The 25,176-nt window shown below is 33.9% G+C and overlaps 1 protein-coding gene across 1 annotated transcript in view; it reads left to right on the top strand.

Annotated features, from left to right (window-relative positions):
* Nucleotides 1-24,964, top strand: part of TAFA2 (TAFA chemokine like family member 2) — a 385,780-nt gene extending 360,816 nt beyond the window's left edge. The window contains exon 5 of the mRNA XM_039865868.1: nucleotides 22,995-24,964. Within this exon, the coding sequence (XP_039721802.1) occupies nucleotides 22,995-23,006 (12 nt within the window). The 3' untranslated portion in view covers nucleotides 23,007-24,964. The remainder of the gene's footprint in view (nucleotides 1-22,994) is intronic.
* Nucleotides 24,965-25,176: the final 212 nt, after the last annotated feature.

The raw sequence follows: 25,176 nt of genomic DNA, 5'->3' as shown, positions 1-25,176 counted from the left end.
ACTTGGTGTGATGTTAACTTGGCTGGGCCATGTTTCTGAATATTTGTTTAAACAGAACTCTGGACTTTTCTGTGAGCAGATTGTCCTTTATAAAGTGGATAGGTTTTATAAAGCCTGAAGAGAAAATGCCTGAAGAGAAAAAAAACCTGACTTCCCCTATCCTGTCGGTTCTACTTCTCTGAAGGACCCTGACTAATATACTTGGATATTTTAGCATTTTCAACAGTATCCAAAAATAGAAGATCAAGATAGCAATAGCAATAATTTTGATACTACTAATAGCTTTGTTTTGTTGAATGACAACTTTGGCCAAGTACTGTGCTATATGATCTAAACAAAATATTTCTGAGAGCTACTATAACATTTTAAGTCTTATTATTCCTTAGTACAGATGAGAAAAGTAGGCTCAAAGAGATTTACTTTCCCAAAGCTATGTAATTAGAAAGTGGCATAGGTCAAACGTAGATCTGTCTGATTTCAAAGTTTATGCTCTTTCCAATTAAACATATTGTTTCTTAAGAAGTGTAAAAACTAAGTGCCCTGTAACCATTATGATGTAAATATATCCTCCCCAACATATTTTCAGAAAGTTTTGACTAATATGGACATGACCATCATGTGTTTTGCAAATGTTATGACTACATAGGTATTCTTAGAATTGCTGTGAAAATTCAAAACAATGTGTGTGTGTATAATCTTCAACATACAATTACAAAAGTCAAAACATGCCATCCACCAGTAGAGGCCAGATAAAGACTGATAGTAGAGGGAGCATCCAAGTTGGAGGCATAGAAAGACCCTGAACTCACCTCATCCCACTGACATACTGAATACACACCTATGTATAAAGTAATTTATCCTGAAGAACAACTGATAGCTGATTGAAGAGTTTCTGCCTAACAAATGAGAGGAGAACCACATGTAGCAAGGTAGGCGTGGTGGAGATGCAGTAACCATGGGAACCTCACCCTGACAGGGTGATCTTCAGTAAGGAGGGATATCACTGAGGGGTCTGTATGGGTGGACTCACCTGCTCTGAGGCACAGTGATAAAACAGCAAGTTAAAAGGTATCTAGACTACCTGTGAAAAAGATCTATTTACTAACCCAAAGGTGCCTGCTGAATGGGTGAAGAATTGCAGGAACTCTCTGGGAAATGCCAGTGAGTGCACCTGTTAATCACTACTAAACCAGTTTTACAAGAATTGTTAAAGTATCTTCTTAAAGTAGAAGAAAAAAGGTCATAATCAGAAATTTTAAATATGTGAAAGAAAAAAACCACATGGGTAAAAGCATATATATAGTAAAGACAGTGGATCAGCCATTTAAAAAGCTAGTATGGAGGTTAAAAGACAAGAGTAAATATAGATAAAATATAAATAAAACAGGAGTTCACAAAAATATCTAAAATATGTCAAAAACAAAGTGCAGATGGTGGATTAATAATGTAGTGTTTTTAAGTTTGATAGGCGTTCAAACTTAAATGCCTATCAGCTTAAAATAGACTGATATATACACACACCTCGCAGTTACCACATAACAAAAATCTGGAAAAGATATGCAAAAAATAAAGAGAAAGGAACCCAATCAAAAAGCAGGAAACCACAAGGGAAGAAACCAAGAAAATAAAGAAACAAAGAAAACTATAAAACAGCCAAACAAAATTTAACAAAATGGCAATAAGTACATATCTATCAACAATTGCTTTAAGTGTAAATGGATTAACTGCTCCAATCAAAAGAGTTAGGGTGGCTGAATGAATAAAAAACAAGATCCATCTATATTCTGCCTATAAGAGAGTCACTTCAGATTGAAAGGCACACAATGACTAAAAATGAAGAGATGGAAAAAGATATTCCATGCAAATAGAGATGAAAAGGTGGGGTAGCAATACTCATTTCAGACAAACTAGACTTTAAAACAAAGATTTTAAAAAGAGACAAAGAAGGGAATTACATAATAATAAAGGAGTTAATCCAAGAAATAATATAACATTCACAAATATTTACACACCCAATATAAGAGCAACTAAATATATTGAGCAAATATTAACACATAAAGGGGAAACTGACAGTATCAGAATAGTAGGGGACTTTAATACCCCATTAACATCAATGGATAGATCACCCAAACAGAAGATTAATAAGGAAACAATGGCCTTGAATGACACATTAGACCAGATGGACTTAATAGGTATTTACAAAACATTTCATCCCCAAACTAAAGAATACACATTCTTTTCAAGTGGACATAGAACATTCTTCAAGATAGATCACATGCTAAGCCACAAAACAAGTCTCAAGGAGATTAAAATCATATCAAGTATATTTTCCGACCACAATAGTAAATATGCTACTTAAACAACCAATGAGTCAGAAAAAGAAATCAAAGAGAAGATTTTAAAAATTCTGTGACAAATTAAAATGGAACTACAACTCAATTGTCCAAAATCTATAGGATACAGTAAAAGCAGTTCTAAGAGGGAAGTTCATAGCAATACAGGCCTACCTCAAGAAATAAGAAAAATCTCAAATAAGCAATCTAACTTTACACCAAAGGAACTGGAAAAAGAAGATTAAACACAACCCAAACTTTTTTAGAAGAGAACAACAAAGTTCAGAGAAGAAATAAATGAAATAGATACAAAAAAAGTAGAAAAGATCAACAAAGCTAAGAGCTGGTTCTTTGAAAAGATAAACAGAATCGACTGACTCTGTTCTAGCCAGGTTCATCAAGAAAAAAAAGGGAGGACCAAATAAATAAAATCAGAAATGAAAAAGAAGAAGTTATCACTGGCACAACAAAGGACAAAGAATCATACAAGAATAATATGAACCAATATATGCCAACAAGTTAAATAACCTAAAGAAATGTATATATCTCTAGAAATATACATCCTAAGATTTAATCAGGAACAAATAGAAAAATCTGAACAGATTATTAGTAATAAAATTGAAACAGTAATACAGTAATACTAATACTAATAAACTCCCAATACAAGAGCAAAAGTCTAGAAACAAAAATCACAGGTGAATTCTACCAAACATTTTAAAAAAATGAATACCTATCATTCTCAAACTATTCCAAAATTTTCAAGAGAAAGTAACACTTCAAACTCATTCTTTGAATCCAGTATCAACCTAATACCAAAGCCAGATGAAGACACTACAAAAAAAAAAAGAAAGAAAGAAAGAAAGAAAGAAAGGAAATTACAAGCCAATATCCCTGATGAACATAGATGCAAGTATCCAACAAAATATTAGCAAACGGATGGCCTGCTACTATATGTAGAAAACCCTAAATACTCCACCAAAATTAGAATAAATGCAGTAATTTTACAGAACACAAAATATTCAGAAATCTGTTGCATTTCTATACTAATAATGAGATATCAGAAAAAGAAATTAAGAAAATAATCCTATTTACAATTATATCAAGGAGAATAAAATACCTACGAATAAACTTAACCAAGGTGGTAAAAGACTTGTATTCTGAAAACTACAAGGCAATGATGAAAGAAACTGAAGAGAATACAAATAAATGGAAGGATATATCATGCTCATGTATTGGAAGGATTAATATTGTCAAATATACATACTACCCAAAGCAATCTACAGACTTAATTGCAATCCCTGTAAAAGTACTAATGGCATTTTTTCACAGAACCAGAAAAATAATCTATATATATATTACACACACACACACACACACACACACACACACGACCCTAAATTACCAAAGTCTTGAGAAGAACAAAATTGGAGAGTATCATGTTCCCAATTTCAAACTATACCACAAAGCTATAATCAAAATTGTTAAGGTACTGGCACAAAACAAACATATATCAGTAAAATAGAATAGAGAGTGCAAAAATAAACCCATACTTATGTGGTCAATGTACTACAAGGAAGTCAAGAATAAATAATGGGGAAATGGCAGTCTCTTTAATGGTGTTCGGAAAACTGGATGGATACACATAAAAAATAAATCTGAACCACTTTTGTACACCATATATGAGAATAAACTCATAATGGATAAAGACTTCAATGTAAGACCTGAAACTGCAAAACTCCTAGAAGAAAATATAGTAAACTCTTTTACACTGCTCTTAGCAACATTTTTTAGATATATCTTCCCAGGCAAGGGTAAAAAAAATAAACAAATGGGACTACATCAAACTATAAAAGCTTCAAACTATAAAAGAACACAAAATGACAATGGAATGGGAGAAGATATATTGAAATGATGTATCCAATAAGAGGTAACTACTCAAAATATAAAAAGAACTTATACAACTCAACATCACAAAAATCAATTAAAGAATAGGCAGAGGAACTAATCAGACATTTCTCCAAAGAATACATACAGATGACTAACAGACACATGAAAAGATGTTCAACATCACTAATCATCAGGGAAATACAAGATGAAAATCACAATGAGATGTCGCCCTATACCTGTCAGAAAGGCTATTATCGAAAAGTCAACAAATAAGTATTGGCAAGGATGTGGAGAAACAGGAACCCTTGTGCACTGTTGATGGGATTATAAACTGGCACAGCCACTATAGAAAACAGTATGGATGTTCCTTGAAAAATTAAAAAAAGAACTACCATAGGACCCAGCAATTCCTGTTCTGGATATTTACCTGAAGAAAACAAAACACTAATTTGTAAAGATATATGAATCCCTCTATTCACTACAGCATTATTTACGATAGCCACGATATGGAAGCGACCTAGGTATATATTAATACATGAATGGATAAAGAAGATGTATATATACAATAGAATATTATTCAGCCACAAAAAGGAATGATATCTTGCCCTTTTTGACAACATGGATAGATGTAGAGCATATTATGCTAAGTGAAATAAGGAAGACAAATACTGCATTTCACTTATTTGTAGAATCTTAAAAAAATGAACAGAACAGAAACAGACTCATAGATACAGAGGACTAAATGATGGTTATCAAAGGGGAGGGTTTGGGGGGATGAGTGGAAAAAGGTGAAGGGGAGTAAGAGGTACCATCTTGTAGAATAAGTCACAGGGATGTAATGTACACCACAAGAAACAGTCAATATTATAACTTTCTATGATGACAGATGGTTACTAGACTTATTGTGGTGATCACATCGTAAGGTATATAATTTGGAATCACTGTGTTGTACACCTGAAACTTATGATATTGTATGTAAACTATACTTAAAAAAAAAAAAAAGATAGTTTCTACAAGGTATTCTATGAGAAACTGCGGGCAGCTTTCACTGGGGAAAGAATGCCATCCATCGATATCCACCTATTATACCCATCCATAGGGAAGTACTTTTTGTACTAATATGAAAACAAGGAAAAAGTGTTACATATCTGATAAAGCAAGGTGCTCTTGAACCAGGCATAGGCATGCAGAGTTATACCTCGTTGCACCAATATTCAAATAGAGTGAGAATCTGTGAAGACTAGAAATGTACTGTAAGTCCCTTAATAATTTTTTTCTCTAGGACTTTTGATCACCAACTGCTGTTTGTGCTTAGTGGAAGGTCTGTGCAATATTTATAATTGTAAATCAGTGACTTCATTGTAGGCACCCACATAATAACCCCTTTTGATCAGGTATCTAAGTTAAGTATTTTTATTTGGAATTTGTGAATTCTAGAATTTTCATTGCTGTTTGTAGACCGTTTCCTAAGATTTTAGGTATTGAACTTCATTTTGATGATACTCTGAGATCGATTAAACAGATGTTTTTCAGTTACTAAAATAATATTGAATACCTACTATATTTCAGTCTCGATTCTAAACTCTGAGGATACCTGTGTAAGTAAAACAGTCTTTGCCGAGGAGAAGTTCCCATTCATGATTTCATGGGGTGGGCTCTGTTACTCAGACTAGGTTAAGTAGAAAAAAAATAGGAAAAAAACCCAATTTTCCAATCTCAGTAGTTTAAAATAGCAAAATTTTACGTATTACTCAGGCTGTACTGCTATTTTAGGTGGCCTTGGAGTATCAATTCTGGATCTTGCTCATTCTAGAACCAAAGCTGCAGTGCAGACATGATCTGGTATATTGTTGCCATGATAAAGAAAATCATGGAGGGTTTTGCACTACTAGTTATACAATTAGCCCTGAAGCAACAAACCTGACTATAATTCTTGCTCAAAACTCTTATGGATACACCCACCCCACTGCAGGGGATTTCAGAAGTGGAGTCTTTCCATGGGCCTAGGAGATGTTTTTTATGGGTGCAAATTTGGAGATTTTTTTACTCTGTATGTTGTACCTGCCAATGGACATGGTAGAACTAAATCATATGGAAATTGTTAATTAGCTAAGCATTTATCAAACATGTATTCAATGCCAGTCACTGGATCAGGAACTGGATACCACAGACAAATATAGTCACGACCTTCCTGCTGAATGGAGATATCACTTCAGATTACACATTTTCTTGTCCTATCTACAGTGGAAGTTTTGACATAATTCTGACCTACCTCTTTAGATACATACCTCATATCTATGAGATGCCAGGTTAGTTTGGAAAAGGCAGTCTTTTGAGAAGATATGTAAGGAATGCAAGTAGTTAAAAAAGTTGTCATCCTAACACATCTATGACTAAAGGATATTTTTATTAAAAAAAAGCCCAAAAAACTATTATTACACCAAAGAAAATAATTTCATTCTTTAGTCATACCATGTAGAACAGAGCTAGGAACTGTAGTAAAAAAAAAACATTTTTGAGCTCTACGCGTAGGTATTTGGCCCAATACGTAAGCAAGAAATCCTTGTTTCTTGGGAGAGGAGTAAGAATCTATGTTTAACAGGACTTTTTTATGAAAAACAAACAAACAAAAAACACCTAAATTGCTGAAGTCTTCAGAATGGTTCCGAGAATTCTATTACCATTGCCTTAACCACTCTCAATGGATACATTGCCGGGAGCATGCATACATGCATGCATCCATTCATCATCACAGTGAGTCCCATTTGCCTCAGTAAGAAATGTGTTCTGTTGAGAATGTCTTCAAGGATGGTATAAAGATTAAGAAACCAGTCTCAAGTCAGGTTACTTGGGTTCACATTCTGACCATGCCACTTATTAGCTGGTGGCCTGCAGCAAATTACTTTACATCTATGCCCCTCAATTCGCACATATGTGAGATTGGGACAATAAATATATCTACCACGGTTTCTTTATATGAATTAAATGAGTTAATATTTGTAAAGTACTTAAAACACTTTATGGCCAAATGTAAGGACTATATGTGCTTGTTAAGTATTTATAACTGAATCATGAACATTATTATTCCACAGTAGTTAGTCTTGTTAAATAATGTAGAGATATCTCAAGATTTCCTTTACCACCTATGTTCATATATAAACGAGGCCTTTAAAAAGAAAGCAGAAATACTTGGAAGGTTGGTCTGTTTGCAACTATTCCCTTTTGGATTAGCCTCAGAAATTCATCCTAGATAAAAACCATAGAGATGGAATAACTGGATTCCCATGTCTGTAATGGTCACAGGATCTGGGTCATTCTAATTTCCTGTCACAGTGGGCCAGGTAGGAACTGTCGTATGAATCAATTGTAAAGGCATTTTTCCCAGGTTTATCCTATAGGAGCAGAAACAGTTTCCCCTTTACAGTCACCAGACATTGCTTTTCAGCAACATCTCTTGAGGACTTATCAGAGCTACAAAGTGAAGGAGGTAATTTCTTTTTCCTGACCATTGCAATTGTAGACATTTACTCAACTGATATTTCTATATCCTCTGGTACAATTCAAAGACAGCCTCACAAAAAAATATCCCGTTATGGTTAAAATGTTTTGGTAACTTGAGAGGGAGAGATGTATGCTGGGATCTATGTACTAGGTTTGTGGGGTGTTTTTTTTTTTGTAATTGTTTGCCTGTAGCAAATCAAATTAATATGAGGTTAGCTTGAAGTAGTGGGTGCAGCAGTAAAGGACTGTTTTATCGAATACTGAGCTACCCTTGCCCATTTTGCTATTACTAATACAACATTAATGTTCTTACTAAATCACAAAAACACCATGCAGAAAGTGTTTATAGATATTCAGCAATTAGCAGAGACCAATAATTCCTATTTATGGAATAACAAATAAAACTAAGTGACTTTTTAAAATCTCAGTAAATTTCAAACAAAATGTGTTATATGTAAGTTTTTGGCTTATGGGAGATAAAAAAAATTGTGTTAGACCTTATGTGCATAATATACTTTCTTTATAATTTATCCTGGCCCTAATATAACCTTTGGTGATAAAAGAAAGCAGACTTCACAGGAAATGCATAGCTTTGGAAAGGACAATCATAGTATCAAGAGCCAGAAATACATTCATACTAAATGCCTTATATAATTAGAGTTAATATTTTATGACAACAATGGATTCAGAATAATTATAAGTACATAAACTTATGTTTTTGAAAAAAATTCACTTCTAAGTACTTTTGAAGATGTTTAAGAGTTACCATTTATTTTATTCTCACTACAGGCATTATTGCATTTAACCTTCACAGTAGTGTGATGAGACAGGGATTATTTCCATATAGAAGGAAGACAACTGAGGGTCTTTTTTTTTGTAGTGAAATAACAGGTCACACAGATTAGTAGCCAACTCAAGATCAGCCCTTGGCTGGATGATATTCATAACCCATGCTCTTAACCATTACTTATAATTACTGCTTGCTTCTCTGGAAATCTTAAATTCATCATTTTCTTTATCATCATCATCAGCAGCAGATAAACATTGAGTATACGTAGGACACACTGCTTCCTAGCCAACTTTTTATTCATAGTAAGGAAAAGAAAAATAGGGGAAATTGAAATTCAAAGGGAATTTTCATTTTTACTATTAGGCAAAACTGGGAAAATTCTACCATAATGGAATTTTTCATTATAATATAAAGAATAAAAAACTTAGTAAGTGAATCATATACTTGAGAGAATTAATGTTTTCAAATAGATCTAGATTTTGTAAGAAGGCTATTTGACCTCTTTGTTATAATAAATCTCTTATCTCAAAGATAATATATGTGCTATGGCTTTAATTTGATTCTCAGAGTTTATGACCTTGGATTACAACACTAACATAATATTATACTCAGTATTTCACACTACAACGTCCATGTCTCATCTGTGTGATGGAAAGGTTGAAGATGTTAGTACAGAGCTATATTTTGGAACTCTTCCTCAAAAATTTATTAGCAACTTGATGTGATTTAATAAGCTTCAGAAATGTTTTAAGCATCAAGGAATGCTCAGTTTTGCCTATCTCAGTGGTTGAAGTTCTGTTAAAGAGCCATTCATTCACAGCTTGAAGATTTAAACATTGAAGAATTATTTACTAAAATTAAATTTTCACAATAAGGGTAACTATGTGAGTGATAGCATTTATTGTCCATACTAGGACATATTTCCAGGATAAACCCAATAGGAAGTCAGGATAACATGTGTAAATCAGGATTATCCTAGGCAAACTGGACAATATAGTCACCCTAAGTCTAAGAAGCTACTAATTAGCTTCTTTTTTGAGCACTAGATGAAAATTTGGAGAGAAGACTCTATCTAAACATGATTGTAATACACAGGTACTATGGGAGTAGAATATCAAAGATAAATTTCACACATTACATAAATTTGGTGATTGATTAATCAACACGAAGTTCATCAGTAAAACTGAACTCACACAACTTGACTTTCACTTTTCGATATTGGATATTTAGTAATTTTGTCAAAGTGCCCCCTTTTTTACCCCTCCTCCTAAAGGAGACTGAAGAGTTTAATAAAATATAAAATGGAATAGTCGGAGGCATTGAAAAGTCAACAAAAAGTGAGGAGTTACTGCTCCAGGATCTAGAGGAGGATGAAGACCAAGAGAGACTAGTTCAGTTTTGAGAGTTTCTTAACCCATGGAAGCGATTGTCCATGTTAGAAGGAGCACAAAAAAAAAAGGCAAAAGAAGAAAAAAGGAATCTAGAACAAGTGGAATAAATAGAAAGTACTTGGTAGATTTTAACTCAAATTTATCAGTGATTATATCAAATGCAAATGACTAAATGATCCAATTAAAAGGCAAATACAAAACTGTCAATTCGGATCAAAAGATTAAAACACAAGTGTATATACTGTTTAAGAGAAGTTCATCTAAACTATAAGAATAAAAACTGAAGATAAAAAATAATGAAAAGATACACTATGCAAACACTAACCTAAAGAAAGCTGATATAATGATATTAATACTACAGAAGAATTTGCAGCAAAAATTATTGCTAAGGAGGACCATTTCCTAATGAGAAAAACATTTAATTTCTCAGGAAGAAACCACATAATAAGTGACTTTCATTGGTGCTTGCATGCTACTTCCATTTCTACTAGAATTAGTAAAGACAATATTAAGTTCTCACTACGGTCAAGCAGTATTGTAAGCATTTAACACATGCTAGGTCTCTTAATGCTCACAATCATCACCCCATGAGCCAGGCTTAGTTATCTTCATGTTTTATACAAGGAGACTGAGAAATGAAGAGGTTGCCCAAAGTTACAGAGCTAAATAAGCAACGGAGGGAGGATTAAACCCAGGCAATTTAGCCTCCAAGTTATGAGAATAAATATTTGAGTAGCACAAGCCTAAATGGACCAAATAATTTTTGGCTTCCCCTCTGCTACACATTTCAAACCAGTCTGCCATGGATGGGGTAACACCTAAGGCATGCTTTTCTCTCAGCATCAGATATTACTTTAAGTCCTTCTCCATCTCTTCCTTGCAGAACCCCCTAAAAAGTGGAGATTTGGTATTTTTTCCTCATGATTGAATTCACATTTCTCTTGAACTTCATTATCCCAAGAACAGCTGAATATTCTGTGGAGAGGACATCCCTTTAAAACTTTTCTCATTAGACAGGAAAAGCTAAGAGCTATAGTGGAGGGATGAGTGACCTTATTCTAGACTGTTTTTCTATACTGGGGGATGTCTCCAACTAGCTAGATTATAAGTGAATGTAAGTCATCCGTTCAGGAATTCTTTGCCACCAGTCAGCTGAAAACATTTGCCAGGAAAAATTTCTGTTGCATCCCTTACACGTACGCACACTCACTCACTATCCTCGCCTTTCCTAAACTTTGCTATTCTTCACTGTCTGAACAGAAAGAACAATGGCTTCCAGGGCTTATCTTATAAAAATAAGTCATTGTGTTCTCTTGTGTCTATTTAGGCTCTATCCAGTTCCAACTTCCAGGAATGAGGCTTTTGAAAGGAGGGTATGAGGTCATGTGTGTTTCTGGTGTTCCTTTTTGTGTGCCTTCATGACAACAAGGACAATATCTGCTTTTGTCCAGTTTAGCTATCCTTAATAAGTAAAATAGCAGCAAAAATAACATTTGTTGAATAAACAAAAGAATAGAAGAATGAACAAACCTTTGTGACTTCATTTTCTACTACTGCCCCTCTTGCTTACTTCACTGCCACTATACTGCCCTCATTTTTCTAGTCTCGGGTCATTTGCACATGCTATTCCCTCTGTGGGAAATGCTCTTCCTCCAGCTATCAGCCTGACCAGCTCTCATCTCTTATAGGCTTTTACTGAAATCTCGCTTTCTCAGCAAGTCTTTCCTATCTATGCTAACTTAAATCGTACATCCTTGCCTCAAAAATCTCTTTTCCTCTTGACTTTTTTCTTATCACGGCCTAACATACGTTAAAATTTTAGTGATTGCGTCTTATTTTGCCTGCCTCTCCAGGATGTCAGTTTCACAGGGGCTGTGATTTTTGTCTTTTTTTCCTTACACCTATGACATTTAGTATGTGCTCAATAAATATTAGTCAAATGAATGAATGGAAAAAGCAGATATGCAGGACCTATTTCACTAAGGTCGAGGCCCACAACTGGGGATCTCAGTTCTCCAGATTATCATCTACTGCTTATATGCATCTTTGAGAAGTTTCACTTAATTTATCCAAGCTTCAGTTTCTTTAACTGTCAACTACGAATAATAGTAATAAGGAACAAAAACTAATAATAGTAAATAGTAGACAGGGGAAATATCACGGAATAATTCTGAGGGTTACAAGAGAAAAGGAATGTGCACTAAGTGGTCTACTGATGTCAGCAACTGAGATCTGAGAGATGGAAGAAAGGGCAAGGAAGGTTCCAGGTTTCTCTCAGGAATAGAAGGATTGATTGTCTGACATTCCAATCTAGATTAGAAAATGCATTCTGTTGAATTTTGCTAAGCAAATATTAACTTCTTTGTCTTTTAAAATACTAGCCTATATATTTAAAAAAAAGAAATGCAGGGCGTGGGGCATCCTGAACTTAGAGAATACAGAGTGCGAAGGAGAGGGGGAGAGATTGCACGCATATCTCACTCTCTCAGCAAGTCTTCCCTATCTACGCTAACTAAAATTGTACATCTTTGCCTCAAAAATCCCTCTCTTCCTCTTGACATTTTTCTCTTATCACAGCCTAGTATACTTTAAAATTTTAGTTCTTGCATCTTATTTTGTCTGCCTCTCTAGGTTGTCAGATTCACAGGGGCAGTGATTTCTGTCTTCCCCCCACCCCCCGCCACACACACGCCTAGGACAGTGCCTGGAGTAAATTATTTTGGGAGTGAATCAGTCATTGTAGTATTTGTTCACTTTGTTCCACTATAAGAAATTTGATATTTCATTGTACTACCATACCTGATGTCAAGCGAGCATGTAATACCTAGGTGTACGATAATTGTCACCACAGAATATTTCATGAGAAAATTTTCCTGACAGTGTTAAGCAGCAGTGTGAAAATTACTCAAGAGAGAAGTGCATTTTTTAAAAAATTAGGATAATTTCTATGTGAAATATTAACTGTAATGAATATGACAGAATCAACCTTGATGTATCTATTTGGACATTTTCCACATCCCAAGTGGTTAGGCTAACACCAATTAAAGCATCACAGATTGCTATTACTCTCTTGCATTATTATTTTCATGAATTAATTTTGTTTTAAAAATGAGACCTTTTCCAAATGAGAATAAATTTAAATATCCAAGGTGCGAATGTGAAGCTGATGTCAAGACCCATGCATATCTATAATTTCAATACTGAAACCAGAGAATCAGGGGAATAATTCTAGAAAAATTAAAAATGGAGGACCTGACCTTTTGGGTCACTTAATCATTCCCCTTGCTATTCATGGAGAATCTAAATAGTAGCTCTTATTTTCCTTCTCCTGAAATTAATTATCACTTTCCTTTTATATTAATTCACTTATTCTTTTATTGGTTCATTTGTGCATCCATCCACCCATCTATCTATTGTTTCAATCTTTCACTTAATAAATATTAGTATCGTTTATGTGCCTGGAACGATGCTCAGCACCAACAGAACAAAATATATGCTAATATTCTTTTTTCCAATATATCATAGTTGAGTGGGAGAAATATACAGGTTAATAAACAATCATAATATGGTGAGATATATCTTAGAAGTATGGACAAAGTGCTGACTGGCTGAATCACAGGGCTTATGAACTATGAAGTGGTAACATTTCTTCTGAGGTTTGAAAGAAGAGTATTTTAGGCAAAGGAAGATGGGGAGATGAAGCTGGCTGGGTTGAGGTTTAATCATGAAGAAGATTTTATGTAACCAGAAAGAATTTACTTTTTTTTTTTTTTGGTAATAGGACACTAATATAGGGTTTTCTTGTCATGATGGTGGTGGCAAAGAGGAAGAGAACTACAAGATACGAGACAAATCAGGAGGACAAATTAAGAGGTTATTGCAACTGTACCAACCAGATGGAATAAAAGCCTTGATTAAAATAGTGAAAGTTGGACAGAGAGTTGGGAACAGATTAAAATGATGACTAGGGTCTAGAAACTAATTAGAGATATAACATATGGATAAAACTTATGTTATCATTCCAAATATTCAGTGGGGGTATATGAAATTAAGAACAAAGATTTTGCACATTTTTGAACAATGTGAAGAAAATGGAAGTCTAAGAAATGTTAAGTGGTATATTTCTCCATCTACTTCTTGTTTTTTTTCTAAAGGGTATGAAGCTTCTGTACATTTTCTGACTGTGTTGGCTCTGGCATATCTAGATAAAGTCAAGTAAACATGGTGACCAGAATTCAAAAGTTCTGCTCTTCCTCATACCATCATTTTAGTCTTATAGTTTGACAGAGAGGCAAAGGTTAGCAGTGAAAGGGATCTGTTCTTATTGCCGACTCAAGTTTTTTTCAAAACTAGGAAATGGCTCTTTATATTATGACATGATTAGTTTTTCTATTAGTTTTAACTATCCTAGCTCTCAAATTTATGTAGGAGATCTTTTTTGATTCATATTATCAAAACCCCGTTACCTGCTTCTAAATTACTAGTCACTCCTCTTGACTCTATTAGTTCTTCATACATTAGACTCTCAAACATTAAGTTATTCAAATATTGGAAACTGAAATAGTACATGTTATATATATCAGGAATACTTTTGGAAAGAAATTTAAAAAAAAATCTTTTGAAAGTCTATATATATATCACAAATTACAACTGAAAAATGTCATGGATCTCATTCAGACTGTTGAGGATTATATAATTGATGAGCAGAGATCAACAAAGCTGGTTTGAGATAAGAATGCCCATGAATGGCTAGACCCATACATTGGTTAAATGATTTGGCCTCATTTATCAGTATTAAAGTGTATATGAGTTAGGTTCATGCTTTACTAAATTACAAATTTCTATACACGTGGACATTCAGGCAAGTCTATGAATGATTGTAAATATTAGATCCTTGAATTCTAATTGAATATTACTATATAATATTGTTTCTATAATTCTTTTGCTCTTTTATGTTAAAAGGATTGTCTGTTGGCTTCTGTTTACTTTCTTCCCAGATTTTAATGAACTTTTTTCTTAAGTTTGTGCAGAATGTTTTCTAAAATATTCATGAGAAACGCTTACTATCCTTGCATCAATTTCCTGTAAAAGCTGTTTTAGGTTCCACTTATGGGTATGTGTTTCTCTGAGAACATTTTTTATTTTGGAGTTTATAATCTTCTAGGAGAGATACAAAACTATCCCCTTTGTGACTTTTATGGAGGTAAAGGAAGTTATTGTCTTACTGTCCCTTTATGCTTATTGAAATGTTCCCTTTCTCCCAGGTTTGCTTCCTGTAATAATCTGTTGAACAGTGGAGTACCTGACATGTGTTTGTTCCTTAGGCAAACGTGTAAAACTCTTCAAGTTCGAATGGAGAAGTAGAGAGAGAAGGTTTCTGCTGTGCCTGATGACAATTTTTGTTTTTTTCCACACTCAAAAAAATTCTGGCTCCACATTAGAGCACTAGTGTGTTGAATCCTAGTGTTGGTCGGATTCTAAGGAAGGGACAGAAGTTTCGTTGAGGAGTAAAGATTCAAAACAACTCCAGAAATGAGCTCTCGTCTTGGTTTATTTCTCACAGAGCAGCAGGTGTGTACATCGTGTTACAGGATTAACTGTAACCTACTCTTCCTTATAGTTACCATTAGCATTCCAAGTGCCCCTGATTTAAGAGGAAAAGATGAATGTGGTACAGCTTTAGGGATCAGAGGCTAAGAACTGCCCCTGTGGTCAGTAAAGAAAAGCACTGAATTATATTTGTTAAAAAGAAAGGGGGCATCATTCTTTGAACTGAAATGAGGGCCACAGATAGCCAATATATCATTATTGGTGAACATAATATTGTCATTGATGATGGCCCTAATTTGACAGATTGTTTTCCCAAGAATAGAAAATGGATAATATAAAACCCTAGGTGTATTAGTGGACCTCTGTCATTGTTCAACCTGCCTATTAGTTTGGAAATTAGCAAGAAAAATATTGAGCCATCAAGCTTTCACTTAATTTCCATAAACCAAATGAAGATTGTGTCCTGACCTAATGGTCCATTCTTTATATATTTAAATTGCTCCATAATTAAATCTGCTATGTCATACCAACATCTAAGCAATTAGAAATAAAGATTCATATTTTGATCAACATAGAGAATTTGAGACTACGGAATTTTGACTATTATTTTAAAAAAAAAAGCCAGAGAAGACTATATTTGGGAAATAGAAGGGGGATCAAAATAAAAGCACCCAACATATTAAACATCGCTGACTATACTTCTCTATACTTCAGAAAATGGATTCTAATTTTGCAACTTACGGAAAGGGATTTTTTTTGTCTTTGTAAAAAAACCTACCACACATAATAATTTCTAAACCTAATTTTATGGGAAAAGATAGGGATGGAGAGGAGAGAGGATTACTAGTTCTGGCATGGTACTAGCATTATCTTCTACAAGTTATACTAAGTTCTGTTCATAGCGACAGCAACATATTTTTTATTCAGACAGGTATCTCAAGGAAACGTTGTTACTAAGACCATTTTTATTTCTAATTCAAACCGATCAGGTTATAAGAAAATGTTGCTCTCAGTAATCTCTAGGCTACTAAAATGAGTTTCTCCCAAGTTTTAGCCCTTCTTCTCCTCAAACTCCACCTATCTTAAATTCAGCTTTCAAGCACAATTTTTACTGCTTACTTTTGCTAGCCTTCACATGTAGTGAGGCTGAAATTCTTGGAGTGTGATACTGGAACAGATTTAAACTTTTAAAGTAAGGCTTAATGACAAAGTGGATGAAAACTATCAATTCAAATTATGCCTTTACAAATGAGAGGTCTAAAAAATGAACCTAATATCAAACACCTTTTGATTGAATTAAAAATCTCAACTGTCTCTAAAAATGTACTAACTATACTGGTATATGGAATGATATCTAAAAATCTTCAGATTTCTTTGAAACATTCAAAATAACTGTTTTCCTTTTTTGAAGACTTTTTTATATTTCTGAGGGAAACAAATCTCATTATACTGATGTCTTTCAAAATTATCTGAAATATTTGGGGTCATTTTTCACTGGAATAAACAGATGTGTACGGTGGGGGGGTGGGAGCAGGGAAAGGGAAAGAGAAGGGAAGTTTTAAATTTCCTTAATGTTCCAGAGGAATTTGTTAACTACCAAAATTGAAATCAAGGACTGTTTTGCTAACAGTGAATGTCATCAAGAGAGAAACAGTGATGTGCTTCTGAGTAGATGAATGTGCATAAATGGCAATGCAAACAGTCATCTGTTTTCATGAGTCACACAGAAGAGTTCATGGCAGGCACACTGTACAGCTTTCAAATTTCCAAGAAACAGTGCAGGTCCATCTGTTCAAAAGATTCCTTTCCAGTTAAGACCTTCATTCGCACAGCACAGGAAGCTGGAAGCCACTGACAGATGTATTTGTGGTAAAAGCTCACTAGTTCTACATTCTAAAATAATGAGTAGGCTTTTTGTAAAAAAGAAGTCTACATAGGGGTTACACCACTGATAACTTTGTCCTGATTACCTAAGTTTATCTCATCTGGAATTAGTGCTTCTTTAGAAAAGTCATAGTAGTTTGAAGTTAGAAGGGAATTAGAAGTTCACCGAGTTAAACTGACTCTCTTGGCAGGTATGAACCCTGGAGATGCAGAGATTTTTAAGTGACTTGTCTAAAGTTCTAAAACTGCTAGCAGGTAGTAACACTGGTATAAAACTCTTATCAGAATAAGGAATTCTCTTCCTCCTCAGTCACGTTTGATGCTCTAGTTCTCTCCAGAAATCTACAAAGATTATATGCCATTTTCTGCTTCCGCATTGTTACCTACACTGAGTTACACCTAAATATCAATTAGCTACAGAAATGCTCTCTGTTCCATCACACTAGGTTGTTAAATTTTTCAATAAATTATAGAACAGATAAGTCATTTAGTAGAAATGCTGACTCTAGAGAAAGTATTAAACAGATGACCGTTGGTTCCCCAAACGTTAAAATAAATGTTCAGGCCTATCCAGCACTAGCCTTTCTTAGGAAGGAAAATTAAACCGTGGTATGAAAATGCAACAATTTTCAGGGCTATAGGAATCACCTCCGTCACCATGAGAATAAATTATAGGCTTATTTTTGTATAGGTGGCTATATTTATGAAGGAAATTCATATGTCATTGACTTACAGTGCCTCATTGATACCTAAAAGCTGTCTGGTCAGCTTGCTCTTGAATTGTTACATTTTTAATACCTCACTGTATGAGGTGCTTTAAGACAGGACAAGTACATTCATGTACAGTTATGACCAACTCAATGGCAGCTTTTTTCTAGCTTAAATGAGAAAACCTGCTACTGCAGAGTAATGATGTTTTAATTGCACATTTAGAACACAAAAAGTGAAGAGCTTAATTGATGTACCTGTAAGAGCTACATTAAAAAAATACATTTGCAGTGAAGCAGCACTTATATTCCAAGCAAGGCTTAGTGGATTAAAATTAGCATTTAGGATTATGAAGGTGTTCTTTTCACCTTTATCAAATAAGTTTATTTTTTGGAATGTTAGTTTGAAATAGTGCCTATCTGTGATGTTATTTAGCAGCTATATTATAAAGATTGGACATGTACTGCACTTAAACTGCTGCCTCCTTTCAGAAGTAGTGCTACATATTTCTTGCCTTCTAATTGTTTAAATAAAGAATATCTATCAGTCTCAGATTAAATGTTTCTCTAATAACATGAGCATCCCAGTGAAAATTTAACTTTTTAAAAAATGAAACTGACTTTCAATGTTCATAATGCATTACCTTCTATTATTGTAACTCATTCTGTATTCACAAGAATATAAATATTGTTCAACAGTTTCTCATAACAAGATTTTAATGACCACACTGAAGAAGAGAATATATTATTTTGTGAATTAAGCTAATATTATATAAAGTTCGCATTTATGCTGTGGAGATTTGGCAGTGATTTCACAAATTTATGTAGAGTGAACTACTGAAGTTCAAAAAAACTGGGGTATAGGATAGAAATAAAAAAATATCAGAAGAAACATCAATAACGAATAAGGAAATTTATAAATTTCCATTTTGTTTTGGCGTAATTATACCAGATTTTTTTTTTAAGCCTAGATAGCTAAAGTGCAGTGCTAGTTTCCTAAATATTTGTTCTGCATGCAAAGTCTGATGGCAGCTGGTCCATTAGAAAGGCAAAGAATTAAAAAGAATGGACTTATGTGCCTGTGAAGACTAGTAAAACGTATGCTCAGAAATAATTAGGGGCAAAAACTAACTAGGAATTCAGTACATCCAGATTCCTAGAAATGTACACATTTCTGAATAGTTACCACTTGCATAGTGCTTATTTTGTGCCTAGCAGTGTTCTAAACATGTGACCTATTAACTTATACCTCAGCTCATACAATCTTATGTTGTAGATAATGATATTAAACCTGTTTTACTCAAGATCATATACTAAGATATCAACAGAACAGATCATTGAACCTAGGCAGCCTGGCTTCAAGGTACATTCTTTTTAACCGCCACTCTCTATCACCTTGTCTGAAAAGACAATATTGTGCCCAAAGTTGGCCAAAACAGTGGTGCTTCATTGTTGATATATAACCTTTCTGATTAACAAGAATATAAAAGGAAATAATTGCAAGATCTGTTACTGTAAGACATAAAATTACCTTTAATTAAGTCAATATTGATAGAGAAATAAGAATTAATGCCCTCCAATACATATCCTATGTAGCACCTTTTTGTATCTTCATTCGCACAGCACAGGAATTACTACTGCTACTTGTTTGGGAATTACTACTGCTACTACCTGTTAATACATAAAAAGCATGTAGCATGACAGACATTTTGCAGGGACTATCTGATTTAATCACAGTAGAAACCAATACGGGAACCAATAATAAGACCATTCTCATATTACACAGGGGGAGACTAAGGCTCAGGGAGTTTAATTTATTCAACCTACAGTGTTAGAAAGTGATAAGGCAGAGATTTGAACCCAGGCAGTTTGCCTACAGAGCCCACACTGTTTGTCATTATGGCTCTCACCATAATATGTCGTCTCCAAATGATAACTGAGTCAGCATGACTTAAACAGGGGAAAATACAGTCTCCATAAATAAAATGATTTTAAGAGCTTTATAAAAGCTACTTTCACAATTGGAGACAGAATAGATTCTCAAGTTTCCTTCCTTTTGAGCCTCTCTATTTTAACTTGAAGATAGGCAGAGGATATTTCACAATGCTCAAAATATAATTATATAAAACATTTGACTTCACTTGATTTCAAATTTAAATAAAATTATATATGCCATTTACCTGGTTCTGTTTTCTTACTTTAAAAGATGAATAGATGTAAAAGAAATTTTAGTATAAATATTTGTGAAGTCTAATCATGGCCCTATACTAGATTTGTTGGACTGAGAGAAATAAATAGAAACTTTCATCTTAAAGAATTAGTACTTTTAGTTTAATGTTAGTTTAAAGATTTCTTTCTTTATCCTGGTGAATCAGTACCAAGATAGCTTTGTGCTTGTGACTAGAAAGCTATTGTTGTTTATTATTATTAATATTAAATTGTTATTATTACATTTTGCATGTGTTCAGCAGCTGAGTAATTTCACTTAAGGAATTGGTTGGTGTGCAGCACACACAAATCAGATTAATAATAGCTGTGTAAAATATCACCTTTATAAAGGCAAATTTATTGATAGTGATTATTATATATGAAGCTCCAGGCATAGCCATAATGATTGTAGGACCACTGCTCTCCTTTATCCAATATTTTATGACTATTGCCCTCAGAACCAGAAGACAGTACATTTACGGTAGCAAATGCCATTTCCTATGCTTTAAGACTGGTTTTATTACAATATCCTGCTTTTAGTTACTGGAAACTTGCTGAAAATCCTCCACGGTAAAGCACTATTTGTCCTCTTCCAAATCAATCGGCTTGAATGAAGAGAGAGTAATATTTAAGTTCTAATAATAAAGCAGTGCTTAATTTGGTATATTAAAACATTACCTTTAAACAAGAAAAAAATTTAAATGTTGGATTGTATTAATATTGCTTAAGTATCTCTTGAATATCAGGAAGTTCCAGTTGATAATCTACAGTGGGTAAAATGACATTTGTTGTCCCCTAGTAGCATGCCAGAATTTAAGCTTGAGTCACTTGGTCTTATTTAATGAGCATATAAATCATTAACAGGTTGGGTTTCTTTGTATTAAACTTTAGACTGTCATTTCATTTACAAACATTATTTGGCAATTACATATTAGGTGATGAAAACTGATGATAATGTACCTCATACTTAAATACTTAGCTTGGAATGAAGACATAAGAATGCATCTATCATGCCCACCAACAGATTAGTTAGAAACTGGGCTTGAAATGACTCTAGAGGATGTGTCACTTCACTCGCTTTTGTGACGTCATCGCATGATATCCCTCTAATTCCACTATGTCCCTCCAGCTGCCTATGCTGAATCACTGCTGAAGCTAAAACATTTGTTCTCTCTCAGTCTCTTTCCCTGTGTTACTTCCTTTCTTTTCCTGGCATTTCAAGCACAAGTTTTTAGAAGTATATGTTCCATAATTTTTTCTACTATGACGATAACTCTTCTACTAAGAAGAGACAGGTGGATTTTTCTCAGCCAATGAAAATCAAAGATTTGTTAAATCAATGTTTATCAAGAAAATTTATAATAAAAAGTTTCTATATTTTTCACAACAATCAGTTATCTCCTACCAATCTGTGACACAATGTCTATAGAAACAGTCTTATTTCCTTCCCATGCTCTTACACTGACACTCAAACTAGAAGCCATACACATAACTTGTGTAAAATGACCACTGAATGGAAAATTGATAGTAAAATTGCTGCCCAACCTATGATTGTTCTAGAATCCTCCCAGAGTTCCTCTGTGCATGAGAGTAAGAAGTTTCAAAAATGCAGGGGCTCCTTCCTTGGGAATGATCAAAGAAAAAAAATAAGATGGCTGCCTCTTTGCAGAAAATACATTTTTGAATTTTACAACTTTCATATGTAGCATAATTTGAGACTAGCTGTGGTAGAGCAAAATCTAGAGCTACCTTTTTGTTTTGTTTAAAAAACGAACAAACAAAAAAAACAAGAAAAAACAAGAAAATCAAGCAAAATACTAGCCTTTTTGTGTTTTATGAAAGGACAAGTAACTATATCATTTAATGAAATAAAACTAAAGTGTTCACAAAATTTTTAAGAATTCACTTTTATGACTATTGCTAGTAAGGAACTCTTAAGCAACTCTAACCACCCTGATATTGTAGTATAATTAGAGATTTGATGCAGCAGAAATTTATCATCTACATATATACATGTAGAGAGATACATGTATTTATCAGGTATTCTATCTGTGCATTTTCTTTTTTCCTGTACACATTCTTTGGACTTAGGTGTGAAAAGCCAGTGTGAATCTGCCTCAATAATATTTGTAATAACATTAATACTACTTTAAACAATTTTAAGAGAATTTTTGAGCACCTTTAAAACTTATTAAAACATATTATCCTTAAATGTTCTTCTCCCCAGATGTTTTTGTCCTCATGAATGGTTAATTTTTCTGAAATTTAACTGAGTCAAATAAACACTCAATTTTAAACTATTCCAAGAATGGATTTTATGAAGCCAATTCCCAAGGGCTTTCCTGAAGATGTGATCTGATTGCATTCCTGTGAACAAAGGTCATTCTTCACTGAGGCCTGGCATGACACGTTTATGATCTGTAGAGCATGTCCACCAAACCTGTACAAGGTACAGGAAATCCAGAATCATTCTTTGTGTCTCAGACGGGTAGCATCACCAGTTATAATCTTCCTGGCCACAGTTCGAGTCCTTGAGATAATTATGCAAGTGGCTCTAAAAATATTGTGAACTGATAGAGAAAAATGATATATTTTTATAAGCTGGAAATATTTGAACATGGTAGTCTTAAAATTCAATTTATTTAATATAGCAAATACTAGCATTTTGAGTTACCTAAAGTGTGTTGAGTTTTAATATTTTAGCCATGTTAAGAAATTATTATATTTTCTTCTTCTTTTGTAGGTAACCCATTAATAAAGTGATCCTCAAGGCTGATTAGATTGACCGTATGCGTAGGAACTTAACTCCTGAGGTGACCTTGATGAAGATTTTTATACTGCTCAGAAGAGGCACTCCAGTCTTATTTCCAAGGGATTTCATGGCCCGTGAACAGCCTCTTCTTGAAATCAAGAATTTAAGAGTCAGACATGAACTTCTATGATATGAAGATTTCATCAGACTTGAACTATGTTTAACTTGTAAAATTACACTTGCTAAGAGAATTCAAAGTCGTCCTCTGAAGAATTGGTGTTTCCGGGTGATGCCAGAGACACTCGCCTTTTGGGCTCTTGGCTCCCAATGTGACTGCTTTTCTTGTTTCTGAAAGTCTCCCATGTGCACTGGCCTTCTGTCATGGACGTGTTCCTGGGTCCAGTCCTGTGTTCAGTGGCTAGTGAGACTGTACACGGCTTTAGTGACATTTCCTTTGCGAACTTCTATTCTGGCATGGTGTGGACTGAGACAATTTTATTTGTATCCTAATCTTGGAGCTCTGAAAGCCTACATGTTTTAACATCTTAAAGTTGCTTTTGTTAAAGGAATGGAAAAACATATCCATTGATAATAATTATTGTTGGCAAGTAATAGCTACCTGAATTCATCAATCACATAATATATAGACTAGCTGACATGTTTCCCCAAGGCTAACACACTACTGCAGCTCTGTCAGTTAAATAGGTAGTAGTTAGAACTGAATTACCATTTTAATTATATGCTATTTTGTACCTCTAGAGCACTCTCCTTTCCATTTTTTTAAGTGGGCTTTTTCTTTGCTTTTTATGTTTACTCTTTCCCTTCACAGAAATCAGCAGTAAGCAGTGAGCATTTAGGTAGCCTTCAGTTTCAAAAAATTGCCAGGGATGCATGTGGGTTTCTGATTTTTTAGCTTGAAAGTTATTCGCTTATATTTCTTCTAACATTTTTTTAACTGTCCTTTCTATCTCATTTTAGAAGACTGTCTCTTGCTCGATCCCAATGACTATTTGAATGCTGTTTGTTCGGTCTGTTAAAATAAATTGTTCATTTTCTTTTATCTCAAATTTATAAATATTTGCTTATCATTGTCCCATTCAAGCAATTTCTTAGGTCAGTTTTGCCCACGTTTTTGTAGTCACTTTAACATTTGTGGTTTTCAGTTCTACAGGAAAGTCTTATAAATATTTAAAGGCCTTAAACATGTAAGTACCATTTTGTTCTAAGTTATTATAGAAAGTATAATTTTATACTACATTTATTTTGTTTCATTTGTGATGTGAAGGGAGAGAAGAAAGGAAATTGAAAAGCTATTCTGTAATAATATTGTGTAAACATACAGTTTGAAGGAATGTAAAGGGAGAGACTTCTGTGTTTTACTCACCTTAGACTAACAGGAAGATACTTCAGGAATTGTCCTATTAGAAGTTCCATTATGTTAGAGAAGGTGTGGACATCTTTTGTATTTTTAAAACTCACTGATATGGCCAATTAGTTATATGTTGGTTTCCGTGATGGGAGGCTGACATACCCTGGAGACCTTCTGTCTATTAGTTAACAACTTCCAAAGACTAACATATTACCCAGAATCTTTTCTGGGCAGAACAACTAAGAGTGTAAAATTTGTTAAAAATTAAGTATGTAAAGTATGCTTTTGACATTGAACTAAAAGTATATTGCCCTACAAGTCCATGGAATAAAATGACTTCTCCCTTCACTTTAATTATGCATAAAACTAATTAGATGGCTCCAAGTGAATTTTGCAATGGTTCAATACTGTTTGAACTCAAAGACTGGAATAACAGTTGTGCTGGAGTTTCTGCATCAAGCATATCATTAATTTCTTTGGAACAAAGTGGGAAACTATATTATTTTGAAAATTATGAATTTGTCCAAGGTTTGTTTGCAATTATAGATCATGCCTCTCATTTTTTAAACTATGTCCTTTAAAACAACACTGAAAATTCTGTATTATATATAAGTGTAATACATGCATATCAATAGAAAAAATAAATGGAATTTCAAATATACTAGATTATCCCCAGTAGATTAATGTTGTGACTATTCAGAAAAGGTGAATAAAATTGGGATATAAAATGGACTCTCATGAGTTACATTTGGAGAATCTGTTTTCTAGTGTTTTATTTTAAAAGCACTTCTGTTGCTATCCAGG

Source organism: Pteropus medius, unplaced genomic scaffold, assembly GCF_902729225.1.
Source record: "Pteropus medius unplaced genomic scaffold, Ma_sr-lr_union100, whole genome shotgun sequence".
Classification (NCBI taxonomy): domain Eukaryota; kingdom Metazoa; phylum Chordata; class Mammalia; order Chiroptera; family Pteropodidae; genus Pteropus; species Pteropus medius.
The sequence above is the reverse complement of the archived record's forward strand: the minus strand, read 5'-3'. Positions and strand labels throughout refer to the sequence as shown.